This window comes from Pelodiscus sinensis, chromosome 4 (genome assembly GCF_049634645.1).
Source record: "Pelodiscus sinensis isolate JC-2024 chromosome 4, ASM4963464v1, whole genome shotgun sequence".
NCBI classification, from domain to species: Eukaryota; Metazoa; Chordata; order Testudines; family Trionychidae; genus Pelodiscus; species Pelodiscus sinensis.
This window is the reverse complement of record NC_134714.1, coordinates 7,909,248-7,924,206: the sequence shown is the minus strand read 5'-3', so window position 1 is coordinate 7,924,206 and position 14,959 is coordinate 7,909,248. Positions and strand designations below refer to the sequence as shown.

The window sequence follows — 14,959 nt, the reverse complement described above, 5'->3', positions numbered from 1 at the left end:
CCCATTGGAGGCAGCTGGGGGGGGGGTCTTGAGGGGAACAGGACCCCCCCATTGGAGGCAGCTGGTGGGAGTCTTGAGGGGAACAGGACCCCCCCCATTGGAGGCAGCTGGGGGGGAGGTTCTGAGGGGAACAGGACCCCCCCCATTGGCCGTAGCCGGGGGGGAGGTTCTGAGGGGGCCAGGACCCCCCCATTGGAGGCAGCTGGTGGGGGGTCTTGAGGGGAACAGGACCCCCCCCATTGGAGGCAGCTGGGGGGGGTCTTGAGGGGAACAGGACCCCCCCCATTGGAGGCAGCTGGGGGGGTTCTTGAGGGGAACAGGACCCCCCCATTGGAGGCAGCTGGGGGGGTTCTGAGGGACACTCCCCTGGGAGCCCCAGGGCTTGATGCTTTCCCTGGCCGCATTGTGCAGCGCCGGAGGATTTGGGACTCCAACCCGATGTGCAGTGTGTGGGGCTAGATCGGCATGCTCATCCTGCCGCCGCCTTCCTGGCGTTTGCCGCCTTCGACAAGGCGCTTCCTAGCAGCCCGTACAACGGGGGTGCGTGGTGAGAGCAAGTAGGAGAAATCCGAGCGAGGTTCAGAAGTGTTTGCGGGTCACAGACGGGGGAGGGCGAATAATTGCACGGTGGAGAGGTGAGGGGCTTGCGAGTGCTAAGGAAGACCTTGGAAAATGCTAGTGACTCCGATGATGGAGATGACAGTAAAGTTGCGAGAGCTGTTTTTAATTATGCAGTGTCTGAAGGAGAGCTCATCCTACTTCCCACTCGCCTATGCTTGCATTTTCATTCCTGGGTTTGTGTAGCCGGAAGGTATGCACTTGGTGGCAGTCAAATGAAGTGTGCTTTTCTGCTCGTCTCCATTGCATTACTGAGACTTTAAAGGGAGCCCTGTTACGAGCTGAGATTCGCTTCTTTGCGGCCGTGGGTGGGAGCTCCAGTTCCCTGTGCATGTCCCCCTTGACTCAGATTGTCTTTTCTCACCTTTGCTTGCTTATCCTGATCAGATTGAATGATATTTTTCCACTAGGGAACTCTTATTTTCTGGATTATGTGTGAGGGAGAGACCCATCCCCTGAGCAAGCCCTTCTGTTAGCTAATGAATGCCATTTCCTTTGCTCTCACAGGAAGAAGGAACCATGGCTTTGGACGGTATAAGGATGCCAGATGGCTGCTATGCAGATGGGACGTGGGAGTTAAATGTCCATGTGACGGACCTGAACAGAGATGTTACCCTGAGAGTCACAGGGGAGGTGCACATTGGAGGGGTAATGCTGAAGTTGGTGGAAAAACTTGGTAAGTTGTAAATAGGGGAAAAGGTGTGGCTCTCCATATAGCTGAGTGGTTCCTCTTCATGTATGGAGGGGTTTACACATCTGTCTCACTAATGGAAAAGATTTTTTTTTTTATAAATCTGGCTTTCAGAGCCTAGGTTTTTTAATAAGAAATCGATTGTACCCCAATTGTCCATAACTAAAATGACCTAGTTTTTATTAAGGATAAAATAAAATGCAGATAAATGAACATTATATATATTTAACCATACTGGTATATTTTAAAATCTTAATAGTGAAATTAATTTTTTTAATCTCTTAACTCTGGTAAATAATCTCAATTTACTGTGACTGTGATTAGCTGCTTAACAACAGAGATGTCAATCTGCTAGTTAAATTTTTGATAGATGGAGAGATGTATGTGCATTCCTTTGCTCTGTATGCTTAACACACTCCAAGAGGTAAATTTTTAATTTTGTAACTTCAAGATGAAATATGCAGTAGAAACTCAGTTACGAACAGACCAGTTATTTGGAACTGGAAGTATACAGTCAGATGGCAGCAAAGCCAAAAAAAGGCAAATACAGTATAGTATTGTGTTAAAAAAGCTTTAAAAATTGACATGGTAAGGAAACTGTTTCAATGCTTGTTTCACTTAAATTAAGATTGTTAAAAGCAGCACTTTTCTTTTTCATGGTAAAGTTTCAGAACTGTATTAAGTCAATGTTTAGTTGTAAACTTTTGGAAGAACAACCATAACGTCTTGGTCAGAGTCACAAAAATGTCAATGTTATGAAAACCTTCACTCCCAGGATTTTTGTCCATCTGAGGTTCTGATGTAGGTGAAAATCCATTCATATTGCAACTAGAAGGTTCACCAGTTTCTGTATTTATAAATAATAATATTTGGAAAATTCTGCTTGCTTTGAGTGGTGGGTGAGATCTGTTATGTATGTTGGGTTTTATGGTTTGTTCAGACAAATTACCTCTGACCATGAAACCTCATGGTAAAAGGCAGACAAGAACATCTGTGGCTGGGCCGGTGAACTTTTAATGAGAATTTTGTAGGAATGTATTTTATATGAGACAAGGTGTGTTGCAGTAATATCTTTTAATGGACTGACTTCTGTTGGTGAAAGATTCAAGCTTTCAGTGGTATGCAATTATTAAGCATATTAAAATGTTCATTCTTTTCCACCTACTGGTATTTTGAAAGGTTGGTACGCCATTTGACTAGATTTGATTGTTCTGGAAGGTTCCAACTATATATGTAGTACATTAACTTTTGTAGACTGTTTACTTGTTTCACAACTATCACTTGTCCAATTTTTTAATAGACCATATCCTGCAGCTTGCCTTTATATTTGTTTTCTGATAGTCAGTGGTTTGGGTGCTGGTGTGCTGAGACAACTACCTGTATGCTGACCAGCATTGTCTCTTAGTTTCCTGGCATAACCTGTCTGTATCCATTTGTTGAGTCTTATCTCTTTTATATTTAGATTGTCAGCTCTTGGGGGCAGGGACTGTCTTTCTCTTCTGTGTTTGTACAGCACTGAGCACAACAGCTTCCTGATCTGACTCCTAGGTGCTATGACAGTACAAATGATTGGAAGGATTACAATAATACAGTCAGTTCAACAGAACCACTCAATTGAATAAAGGCTTCAATTAGGACCAAATCCTCTAGGATCAAATAGAGACTAGTACAGAGAGCGGCATCATAACATCCAAATAACCTAACTCACATCTGGACAAAGGGCCCACTTACATGGGATACATTAAAAATAAAATCTGGTTCAAGTTGCATTTCAAAGAAGAAATTAGTTTTTGTATATTGGGTGAGTGCCATTTTACAGTATATTGTGTGTGGAAAACTATAGTTTTAATTAAAAAAAAAACCTTCAAAAACAATAATGGCGCGTTAGCACCTTAGAGATTAACCCAAAATATATAGATTAATATCACAAGCTTTCATGGGCACAGTCCACTTCAGATGACAGTTTATTTTAATGTTAAACTTTCTGCCTTAGTAAGATTCTGTGAAATCTAATGGTCAAAATGAAGAGCTAGGTTCATACTCTGAAACTTTCATTAGTGATCAGCTGTCTTTTTTTTTTTCTTCAGCAATATAGTTCAAGAATGTTAGTAGAATTGTTCAATTAAAATATTAATGTTACCTAGCACATAGCTATGACTAACTATCTGAGCTGACTCTTTTGGCTCTTCTTGCAAGTCATACTAAAACAAAAAAGATCTGCATAGCTTTTTTTTTTTTTTTTTTTTTTTTAAAGCCATCCTGCCCAAAATGAAGATTTTCATACCAATGTACTAATGATTTGAAATTGAAGGAAGGAAAAGGCAGATATAAATATACTTGCTTCAAAAGGAAGCAAGTGTTTGCATCAGGCGTTCTTGTTGGTGAGAGAATTTCAACTCTGTAGAAAGTTTCAATAAGCTATTTTTGTGCCCCAGCTACAAAGAGAACTACTGAAGGTGACTGCTCCTGTTTTTAGGAGTCCAAAAAAAAGTCAATTAGCTTCTAGAAAACCACTGACTATCATGTAATGAATAAATAATGTTTCCTTCTATCTTTTTATATTGCATTGATTAGAATTGTTATAAAGTTATAAGAGAAAAAGCTGTTTAAATACAGTAGAATGGTTTTAAATCCCCAATTCAGGAGAGCCAAATTGACTTCAGTGGCTCCTTAAAATTCAGCATGTACTTCAGTGCTTGGCTAAAATCAGTAACCACAGTGGTTGAAGTGATTCAGAACATGCTTAGAGCTCAAGCAATGAGTTGTCTTTTGTGTAAACTGCATTTATTCAGAACTGCTTTTTTTTCCTTTGTATTAGAGTTTTGCTTTTGTTTTGTTTTTTAAGAGTGGAAACTGCCATTCTTTTTTGACCAAAGAAAAAGTTATGGCTTTTATATTTGAAGATGGGCTTATTTCTGGGAGGTTCACACATACCCACTAAGGGACGAGATGCATGTCCATCTGCAGGATTTAGGATATTAAGTGGATTCTGATGCCCACCCAGAGTTCCATTGAAGTTAAGGCGGCTGAGTACGGATGTAAGGGTGCACCAATCCAGTTGATCTAGTAACAGGATGGGAGGGCCTCATGGAAAAGACTTGCCTAAACATCAGCAAAGGAGCACAACTAAGCATATTGTAACTGACCTCAAGTGGGTGCTTGATAAGTCTTTGGAGAATGTGGCTGAGTGCAGGGTCCATACAGAGTTCCTCAGCGAAAGAAAACTAGTATCTGGGAGGTCTGGATGTGTGCTTGGATTCTCAGTAGGATTCTGTCTTTGGGCAGCAGTAAGGGAATTCTCCTCTTCCTTATTAGCTGAAAACCTGTAGGTCTGAGTGGCTTTTGTAAATTAGAGTCATAGAGCTGGAAGAGACCTCAGGAGTTCATCAAGTCTAGCACCTTCCCCAAGGCAGGACCAATCCCAACTAAAGCAACCCAGCCAGGGCTTTGTCAGGCCAAGACTTAACCTCTAGAGATAGAGATTCCACCCCCTCCCTAGTTAGCCCACTCCAGTGCTTTACCACCCTCCTAGGGAAATAGTTTTTCCTAATATCCAACCTAGACCTCCCCCACTGCAACTTGAGACCATTGCTCCTCTTTCTGCCATCTGTCGTTACTTAGAACAGCCTCTCTCCATCCTCTTTGGAACCTCCCTTCATTTTAGGGATGTTAGTAGTTAACAAGTAGGGGCTGGAGCAGCTCCCTGGCTGCCATGAGCAGGGGGCTGCTCCAGCCCTGTGGGGCTCTCCACCAGCAGGAGCGCTGCAGCCCAGTTGGAGTAGCTCTTGTCTATGGCGGCGGGGGGGCGGGGGGGGCAGGGTTGCTTCAGCCCAGCTGCGGGCTATGGTGAGCAGGGGAGCTGCTGCAGCCTGCCTCCCTGCCCCCCCCGGCCACACCCCTCTTCCTCCCCCCCCCCCATTTAATTGGTTAACTAATTACATGGGACTTTCATTCATTTCTTGCTTGCAAGTGTTGAGATTTCAGATTTGAAAAACTCCCTCGGAGTATGCACAGAATGACGATTAGCCTTTTTCCCAGGCAACAGTTTAAAAAAAAAATCCAGCAACCCTGGTAACTCAAGTGAATTACAGGTTGAACCTCTCTAGTTTGGCATTCTCTCTGATCCAGCAATATCAGTGGTCCGGCATGACTTTAATTAGCCAGATGCCTACTTTTCATTAGTGTGGCCTAGTTTCCCATGGTCCCATAAAGTTTGTTTACAGCCACCAGTCTTGGCTCTCAGTGTTGTGTGCTGTTGTTTAGCTCTGATTTGCCTCCAAAATACCTTTTAAGAGCCCATTAGGCAGTGGAAGTGTTTGATAAAGCTGCCAGACAATATTAACTTACCATGGTTTGGCAAATTCTCTGGTTCTGCACTGGTCAGCTCCTGAGTAGGGATGTGAACGGGTAACTGATTTCCCAGTAAGCGTCAGTCTTACCATGTGATGTTTACTGGTTCTCTGGGAGCAGCCCCCCACCCTGCAGCCTGCTGCTCCAGCTCCACCGGGGCTGGGAGCCAGTAGCCCTGCAAGTAGCCAGGCTGAAGCAGTCCTCTGCCTGGGATCCCACTTAAGTTAACCTAATGCTTAACTGGTTAACTAACATTTAATTGGTTAACTCTGTGGCTCCCAAACTCTGAGCATATGAATCCCTTTTTGATCTATTAAAATTGTATGGATTCCCCAAACAATATAGCTGTTTTCAAATATTCTATTACTTGATAATCATTTGAAATGTGTAATAGTTCATGTTATCTAAACAAATATAGTAGTATTGAGAGGAACATTCAGTTTCACATATACAGAATGGGAAGCGACTGTCTAGGAAGGAGCACTGCCGAAAGGGATGTAGGGGTCATAGTGGACTACCAGCTAAATATGAGTCAACAGTGTGATGCTGTTGCAAAAAAAGCAAACGTGGTTCTGGGCTGCATTAACAGGAGTGTTGGGAGCAAGACACAAGAAGCCATTCTTCCACTCTACTCTGTGCTGATTAGGCCTCAATTGGAGTGTTGTGTCCACTTCTGTGCACCACATTTCAAGAAAGAATGTGGAGAAATTGGAGAAGGTCCAGAGAAGAGCAACAAGAATGATTAAAGGGCTAGAAAACTTGACCTAGGAAGGAAGACTGAAGGAATTGACTTGTTTAGTTTGGAAAAGAGAAGACTGAGAGGGGACATGATAGCGGTTTTCAGGTATCTAAAAGGGTGTCACAGGGAAGAGGGAGGAAAAATTGTTCTCATTGTCCTCTGTGGAAAGGACAAGAAGCATTGCGCTTAAACTGCAGCAAGGGCAGTTTTGGTTGGACATTAGGAAAAACTTCCTAACAGTCAGGGTAGTTAAACACTGGAATAAATTGCCTAGGCGGGGTTCTGGAATCTCCATCTCTGGAGATATTTAAGAGCAGGTTGGATAGACCTCTGTCAGGGATAGTCTAGACAGTATTGGGTCCTGCTGTGAGGGCAGGGGACTGAACTTGATGACCTCTCGAGGTCCCTTCCAGTTCTAGTGTTCTATGATTCTCTAATGCTGTGTACTTTACTTATGTACAGAGATGGCTGGTGCTGTAGAGCGGATGACAGTGTGCACATATCTGGTTGGATTGATGACAGTCTCAGCCTTAGATCAGATTCCATGTTCAGTCGGCTCCAGTACTTCAGTCGGCTCCAGTACTTCAATTTTAATGCAACCAGTGTGGAAATTCAGTCTCCCAAACATACGTTGTTGGAAAAGGCATCAAATATTTTGCAGCCTTGTAAGAAAGTTTTGCATACTCAGTAACAATTTGTAGCCAAAAGTCAGTCAGCTTGTTTGAAGACAGGCTTCAGTGAGTGGTCACATTTGAGCGAGACTGTCTTGTTCTTGGGCTGTCAAACTTGTGTCTCTGTCAATAGCAAGGCCCAAAAATGGGCTTCTCATCCAGTTGTTTGTGTTGGCAACAAGAAATTACGCACACAGCTTTATTTTGAGATTTTTGCATGTGCTTTCCGATTTCGCATTTTACACTATCTGTGAGTTGCATTTCTGAGCTGGTCAAAAGATTGGACAGATTTAGGAAAGAATCATAGTTGGACTGATCAAGATGTCCACAAACCCTATTTCTTGATCATAGTGTCAATTTTGTCATGGACATGGAAGATGATCACAGCTTTTCCCTATAGACTTAGATTAAGCCCGTTTAGGGAGCTGTGAAGACATCAGCTAAGTAAGCCAATTTAGCTAGCCAAAGAAACTCAATGAGGTGATGAGAAATGATGGTCCAGCAAAAAAAAATCCCCACTTCATCACACAATTCAAACAGGCACGAGAGACCCTTTCCTCACAAAACCCAGCAAACTTCTATGTGAAAAAGTTGGCTGTGATCACTGCCGATCTTGTCACACAAAGCAGCAAATAGTCTTGAATTCAGTGGACAGGCCTTGATGAAATTGACTATTTTCACCCACTCAACCAAAACTGTCCTTAGGTCAGCAGGTGTTGTTTTAAAAAAAAAAAAAAAAAAAAAAAAAAGCTAGTGCTTTCTTGTGAATGAATGTAGCTAATGGTGCCACTGTTTTAACTTGAATGATTACTCCGGTGTACTGGTTGGTCATTGCATGAGCTCCATCACTACTGATCCCCACACATTTTTGACCAGTCAGTATCATGCTCCCTCGTGAAATCACTCAATACATCAAAAATAGCCTCGCCGGTTACACATGTGGGCAAAGATTTGCAAAAGAGAAGGTCCTCTTGGGCCTCTCCATCGTATTCATATCTGATGACTGGCAGGAGGTTTGAATGGTGTGTGATCTCTGTTGACTCATCAGTTTGCAAAAAAATAGAAGCAACTTTTCTGCACCCCCCCGTCAGTTGTTCCTTAACATTCTGAGCCATCTTGTCAATTCTGCACCAAACTGTTATTTGAGAGAGACCTTAAACCAATCTGTTTGCAAGCCTTGTCTCCGAGCATTGCACTCACCATCTCTTTTGCTGCGGGTAATATCAGTTCCTCTCCAGTGGTGTGTGGCTTTCCTGTCCTGGCTCTGAGTTGAGCCACCTGATAAGAGGCTTCCACTGCCTTAGCATTGTCACTGCCTGTAGCTATCTGCTCAATTAATTTGTTACTTTCCTGAAATTCTTTGAGGTTGTTCTTAAAAAATTAAGTTGGCTTAAACATATTTTCCATTTTCAGTTCGATGTGACACCGAAGATTAGCTGGTTTCAGGCGCTCATTTGGCAGACCCTCCTTACCGAGTAAGGTTCAGCTTCGTTGTCAGCCCATGTAAACTCTAACACCAAGTATACATCGCTATATGTTCGCATATTCCCTTTACTTTGTGTTTGTTTTGAAGTGGAACTTGACGTTCCACAATGGTCTCCCGGTTCCTTTCTTTTCAGAGTCCCTGTCTTGATTCTCTGATCCGTTTTTGCTTGCCCAACTAAACCCTTCCTCGCCACTCTAATAGCTTTTTCAAATGGTGTCCCTGGCCTCTGTCTGTCAGAGGCTGGAGAAGGATGATAGGAGACAAATCGCTTGATCATTGTCTTCGGCCCACCTCTTTGGGGCCTCTGGTGCTGGCCGCTGTCGGCAGACAGGATACTGGGCTAGATGGACCTTTGGTCTGACCCAATACAGCCGTTCTTATGCTAAAGTGGGGTGACGTATTCACGTAATTTGATCATGGAACTAAATATTTAATATATATAATTACACAATATATGAATATTTATTAATGAAAATACATAAGTGCTTTTATACACTGTACATTTATTTTAATTTCTGTTTTAAACTGTCCATGCCCTCCCCCACTACAGTTCCATCACAGCCCAGCAAGGGTCCATGATAAGAATGTTAAGTATCGTGTAATTCACTAATCGAATAGTCGATGCATTTTTGCATCAGCTATTCCATTAGTCGATAGGGTGGCCCTGTCCCTTTGAAATGCCGCCACGGTGTTTCAAATGGGCAGTGCCACACAGCTGATCCTGGGCTCCATGTGGCGCTCCGTGTGGAGCGGCCCAGGCTCCGTGTGGTGCTGCCGCTTTGAAGTACCCCCCTTTATCTGATAGAGGCAGCAAGGGAGGGAAGCAACTTGTCGACTAGTCCTTAGTATCCCTAGTCCGTGGACCACAGGTTGGAACCACTGTGTTAACTGATTTCAACTGATTTTTACATCCCTAATCCCAAGGATGCTGGAGTAGAGAGGTTCAGCCTGTATAACAATCAGTTTGCTTCCCTGTTATTACTGGTCCCTACTTGGGTTTAGTCATTTATTTAATGTGAAACATGTCATGTTTTTTACACCGTCTTCTCTGAAAAATGAAATAAAAATATGGACACTTCAACAATACAGCATCTACTGCAGAGCCCAGACTGTAATATTCTTCTGACCAGCTTTATAATAGGACCCTACCAAATTCGTGGCCATGAAAAATGCATCCCAGACTGTGAAATTACAGTGCTTTTACCCTATACTGTACAGATGTCAAGGGAGAGACATGTTTCTCAAATTGGAGTTCTGACCCAGAAGGGAATTGCATTGGGATTGAAAGGTTATTTTAGGTGATCGGGGGTCATGTTGTTGTCGTCATCCTCCTTTCTGTGCTGCTTTCAGAGATGGGTGGCCAGAAAGTGGCAGCTTTTGGACAGGCACCCAGCCCTGAAGGCAGTTTCTGCCTCCCTACCCCTGAAGCAGCACAAATGTAAAGGTGGTATTACTGCACTCTTCCCTGCAATAATCTTGCAGCTCCTCCCACAACTTCTTTTTGGGTCAGGGCCCCTACAATTACAATCTTATGAATTTCAGATTTAAGTAGCTGAAATAATGATCAGGGCTTGACAAATAATACAGTCTACTTGCCACAGGTGAGTAGATTATAACCCGGAAGAGCTGGGTTCAGGCGATCTGGCGAGCCCTGATAATGACATTTTATAGCTTTTAGAGCTTTTAGAATCCTGTGATCATGTATCTTTTTTTTTTTTTTTTTAAGAGCTCTAATTATAAATACTCTATGAAAGCATGAATTGTGGTACAGTAAATGTCATTAATAAACCCAAATTCATATGCTAAATCAACAGTTGTGACATTTTATGCATAATATGGCAATAAAATTAGATTAAACTAAAATCTTATTCCAAGTTGAGCCCTTGCCACAAAGGGCAGTTAAGTCCAGTTTTCAGCCTGGCTGTGCTCTTTTAATGAATTTGTATCCATCCTGTTTACAAAACATCAGTTGAGTAAATCCTCAGAATACTAAAACCTTGAACATCTGCAAAATCTGTTCTCTTCTAGGAAGCAACTGAGCACATCTTTACCATAGGTGCTGTAAACATTGCATACTGATTCTTCCGTTTACTAGAACCACGATCTCTTTGTGGATGATGGGACTTGCTGTCCAAATGTCATGAGACTCATGTTGGCTGCTTTTTCAGTGGTGTTTGAGAATCTCGCAGTACTTTTTTCTTTCTGCATATAGTTAAATGTAGTGTGAGAGCAAAAGGGGGAAATGAACTAAGATTTGAGAGAACTTAATGATGCACTTAAATACTTGCACGCATTTGCAGTTGGGCATGTTTTAATCTGCAAGAACCTTTTGGGGATGGTTCATATGGAGACAAGTAAAATTAACTTTTCTTTATGTGTTTGACAGAAATAGGAAGTGGACAATAGGGATGTAAAATCCAATTTCATTATTTAACCAGTTAAACATTACATTTAACCAGTTAAGCAATTAAATGGGGCCTCACAGGGCTGGAGCCTGCAAGGGGGGAAGAAGGAGGGCTTCTCTACCCTCCGCTGGTTAACTGTTACCAGTAAGGATGATGCTTACCAGTTAATCATTCACATTCCTAGTGGACAAGTCAGGTTTGGCAAATGACTGAGTTAAGACAGACAGACAGCTTAAATGAATGCTGATTAGATTTATAAACTGTACATACAGAATTGTACAAAGAAAAGTCGTTGGATTTCAATTTTTTTGTCATGGTGGGATGCATATGCACGTTAGAATCAGACGGTCTGTGTTTCGGGTGGGAATGAGGAAGTGAGTATTAACTGTCTAATAGGAACAGTGTTTTATGTTTTAAAAATTAGGGAGTGGACTAAAGAGTTCTTTGGAATTTTTGGTTCTTTGCTGGGTTGAAAGTAAAAGTTTTAACCTTGAAAACGTCAGTGTGATTTTTCCTTCAGGCAGACAGATGTGATGAGGAAAATACTGATGGGGTGTGTGTGCTGAGGGTTGCGTAATAATCCTGTCTCCTAGTCAGTGTGGACAATGTGGCTCTATATCTGCCAATGTCAGTTTAAATGCCATGCTGTTGATTGTGTGATGACTGACATTTTGGGCAAGAGAAAAAATAAGACCTTCTAGGGCATTGCCTTTTTTTGTGGATCTGAGCGATGGGTTGTGAGTGTATGGGGGCACTGGGTTTTTTTGTTTTGTTTTGTTTTGTTTTTTTACCTTCACGAAACTTAGACTCTTCTTGATGTGTTGTCAGCCACTCTAGAGGTTGTCACATTTCACTGGTGCTATATTTGTACAGGGCTTTTTCCAAAACGAATGGTTTTAAATGTAACATTTTCTGCCAGTATAACTGATTATACTCCTTTTGTGTGTTTAAAACTTTGAAATGTGACCTCCAATTCAGGAAATCAGTGAAGAATACAAAACCAAATCTGGGAGATAAAACTTTGTTCTTTTTGCCTATTACATTACCGGTAAGCTTAGTTGTATCTCTTTAGGAAGATCAATTGTGCCATTCAAAGCATTAGTGTACTTGATGTCATGTCCATTTTTGCCTTAATGGAGCACTTAGAGGGTTATGAATAAAACACCAAGAAAGTGCAACATTATTGATTTACCAATTTAAGTATTTGAGGTTTTATAGTACTTAATAAGTGCTTGCAAATATTAAGACCGTTTATTCAGAAGATTATCTTGAACTTGTAATACATTTTCTTTAAACAATTATGCAAGATTGGGGTTGGTGGTGGTGGTGGTTGTTGTTTTTAATTTAAACTGATAACACCTCAGTTTTTCTCTTGCATGAGCTACTGAATAATTTTTGACTGTATTGGTTTTTTCCTATTTTCTGTAGGATATGTACCATTTATCTTGAATTTCTATAAGACCTCGCTTAACTGAGATAAAGCATACTTTCCCATAGTACGAGAACAGTGGGGCACTAGAAATCTAAAAAGCAACACACACAATTTAAGGCTATAAAAGGTATTTATTATACGTTGTGTAAGTGAACTGTGGGACTCTTCCCTGGGAGAATGAGCCAAATTTTTTTTTTTTTACGTAAAGTTTTTAGCACGGTCTAGCAGTTAGCACATCTATACTTTTTAACTTTGGACAAGTGCTTTTTTTTCTTTAAGTTGCAAGAGCTGCAGGCATCTTACTTCTGGTCATAAGTTGATCATCAGCATAGTTTTTAAAGCCATTTCCTTCTGACTTAACAGTCTTAAGCACTGATTAAACTGTTATTTTGTATCCAAAAATATTGTAAACATAAAGAAAACTGCTGTAAATGAACTCTGTAGATATGCTTGCAAAGAACTACTTATGTTCTAATTGACGCATAGTAGTGAGTTCTCGGTATAATGTGATAAATGGCTCAATGTGTTAAAATTCCATAATTTCCTTTCTAAACAGGAAATGACTTATGCAGTTTGGCATGTTCAACTCTTCTAGCTATACTTGCTGCTAAACTCAGACTCAAAGGCTTGAGTTGTCCTTGAGCAAAAAGCATTCCTGAATGATTCAGTACATGTAATGATCTGGATTTCCTTATATATTTTCATCTCATTTAGGTCACTTTTAAAGTAACAGTGGTTTTAAAAAAAAATGCTCTGTCAAAACGTAGGTTAAGGACCACGAAGGGTACCTACTGATGGCCATGAATGGCGTTTGCTACCAATGATCAGGAATGGGGAAGAGAAGATTAGTCTTCTTTCAAAAACTGCCATGTATCATCCATTTTCAGTGTAATGGAATCTTCTAAAATACTTTAAACTGTCAGGTAGTACTTAAGTAAACATTTTTTGCTTTCAGGCAAGAAAAAAAAGTACAGTTTCCAGACAGTAATGGCTCTAACATGAATGTTAATATTTGCCAACTTTGCTACTTTGCTTCTGACCCATCTGAATCTTTCCCTTGCATTGCACACTTCAGTTTCTGGAATAAACAAGACAAGCTTTATTTTTATAACCACTAAAAGAGATGAGAAAATAAGTGTACCTTTACTGTAACCAGTTAATCATCCGTGCTTAGGGCTAGAGCCTTCAAATGGATCCGTGTGGGCTGGGCTCTGCTCCCATACAGAGCCCTTTTGATGACTTTAGTGGATGGCCTTACAGGCGTAAAGATTTGCCCAGTCTGGGTTTAAGTAATGTGGTAAGAGAGGCTACAAGGGGAAATGTTCCACTATGTCCTGATATCTTACAAACTGCACACTAAATCTTTTTTTTTTTCCTAATTAATCAGCTTCACAAAACTAGGAATTTTTGGCAACACTAATTGACTTCACTGGTATCTTCTGGTTGTCCTTATCAATTAAAGGTTGTATATACACTGGTATCTGTTTAGGTAATCAGTCCCCTTTTTTTTTTAAATCCGATTGGAGCCAAACAAGTTAAAATAAGTGCCTCAGAACACGTTTCCCACCCCCCCTTCCCTGTACTACACCTGCAGATGTGGGAGGAGAAATCCCACAGATCTCAGTTGTCTACTTGCATTTTGGTTCCTTTTATTTTTAGCAAGCTATCAAATGCTATCTCTTTAACTTCAAATTCACTGCCTGCTTGGAACAGTCACGTCTAGTCTCGTAGTTTTCCTGCAACATAAAGACTTGCAGAAGGAAAACTGGGAGCTGATTGGCTTAAATAGGTTGTAACAGCCTCTGTCAAATACAAAAGCACTAGTTTGTTATACCACAGACAGGAAATTGTTGGGTTACAGTTTAGACCCAACCCAAATCTGTAGTTTCCTCTTAAGATTTTCAGGTTTTTGTTTTACGTAATGTGTTAAGAGAATCTGATTCATTTTTAATGAAGGGTGTTAGGCTTTTAAAAAAAAAAAAAAATTTCAAAGCAATCCATGTTCACACATTCCCGCTTTTCTCCCTTTGCCATAGCCTCCAGCACATTCATTAGATTCCTAGTTAAGTAAAGAATCTCTATCAAATTTGCAGAAATACTAAGGTGGGTTGTTTGGGGTTTTTTTAATACTTTAGTGACTGGTATGTTTTTAAATGGTTATTATTACCACCAAATACACAAATGAATTTTCTGTATTTCTTATCTTGCTCTGTGTGTTTAGAAAAGTATATAAAAAATAGTTCATTAGTGTGACTATACAAATACATTTGTACCTAGATGTATGTGGCTGGAACTTGTCTGAAAACTAAGGCGTAGCCATCTCCTTTGTGGCATACTCTTGGATAACTTGATTCATAAGGCTTTATATTTAATAACTCTGTAGATGTGTATTACTTTGGCTTGTGCAGGGCAGCTATTTTGCTGATGCTTCATCATATTGGATCCCATGCTGGGAAAGTAAATTGAAATGCATATCCGCTGTAGAAATAACGAGTGACGGGGACTGTGTGTGTGAATAAAAGTTAAGCGCAAAAAAAAAGCTGGGTGGGGCTGGCTGACTGTTGGAC

General features: G+C 41.0%; 1 protein-coding gene across 7 annotated transcripts in view; it reads left to right on the top strand.

The window, feature by feature from the left end:
- The window catches only part of FERMT2 (FERM domain containing kindlin 2), a 119,165-nt gene that overhangs the window by 12,197 nt on the left and 92,009 nt on the right, over positions 1-14,959 (top strand). For 5 of the 7 annotated variants that reach the window (XM_006116318.4, XM_075926218.1, XM_075926217.1 and 2 more), the window contains one exon: positions 1,126-1,294. In XM_006116318.4, coding sequence (XP_006116380.1) covers positions 1,138-1,294 — 157 coding nt within the window. In that variant the 5' untranslated portion in view covers positions 1,126-1,137. Of the gene's footprint in view, positions 1-520; positions 541-1,125; positions 1,295-14,959 lie in introns of those variants that run through there. The other 2 variants (XM_025181329.2, XM_025181328.2) reach the window with 2 other exon arrangements.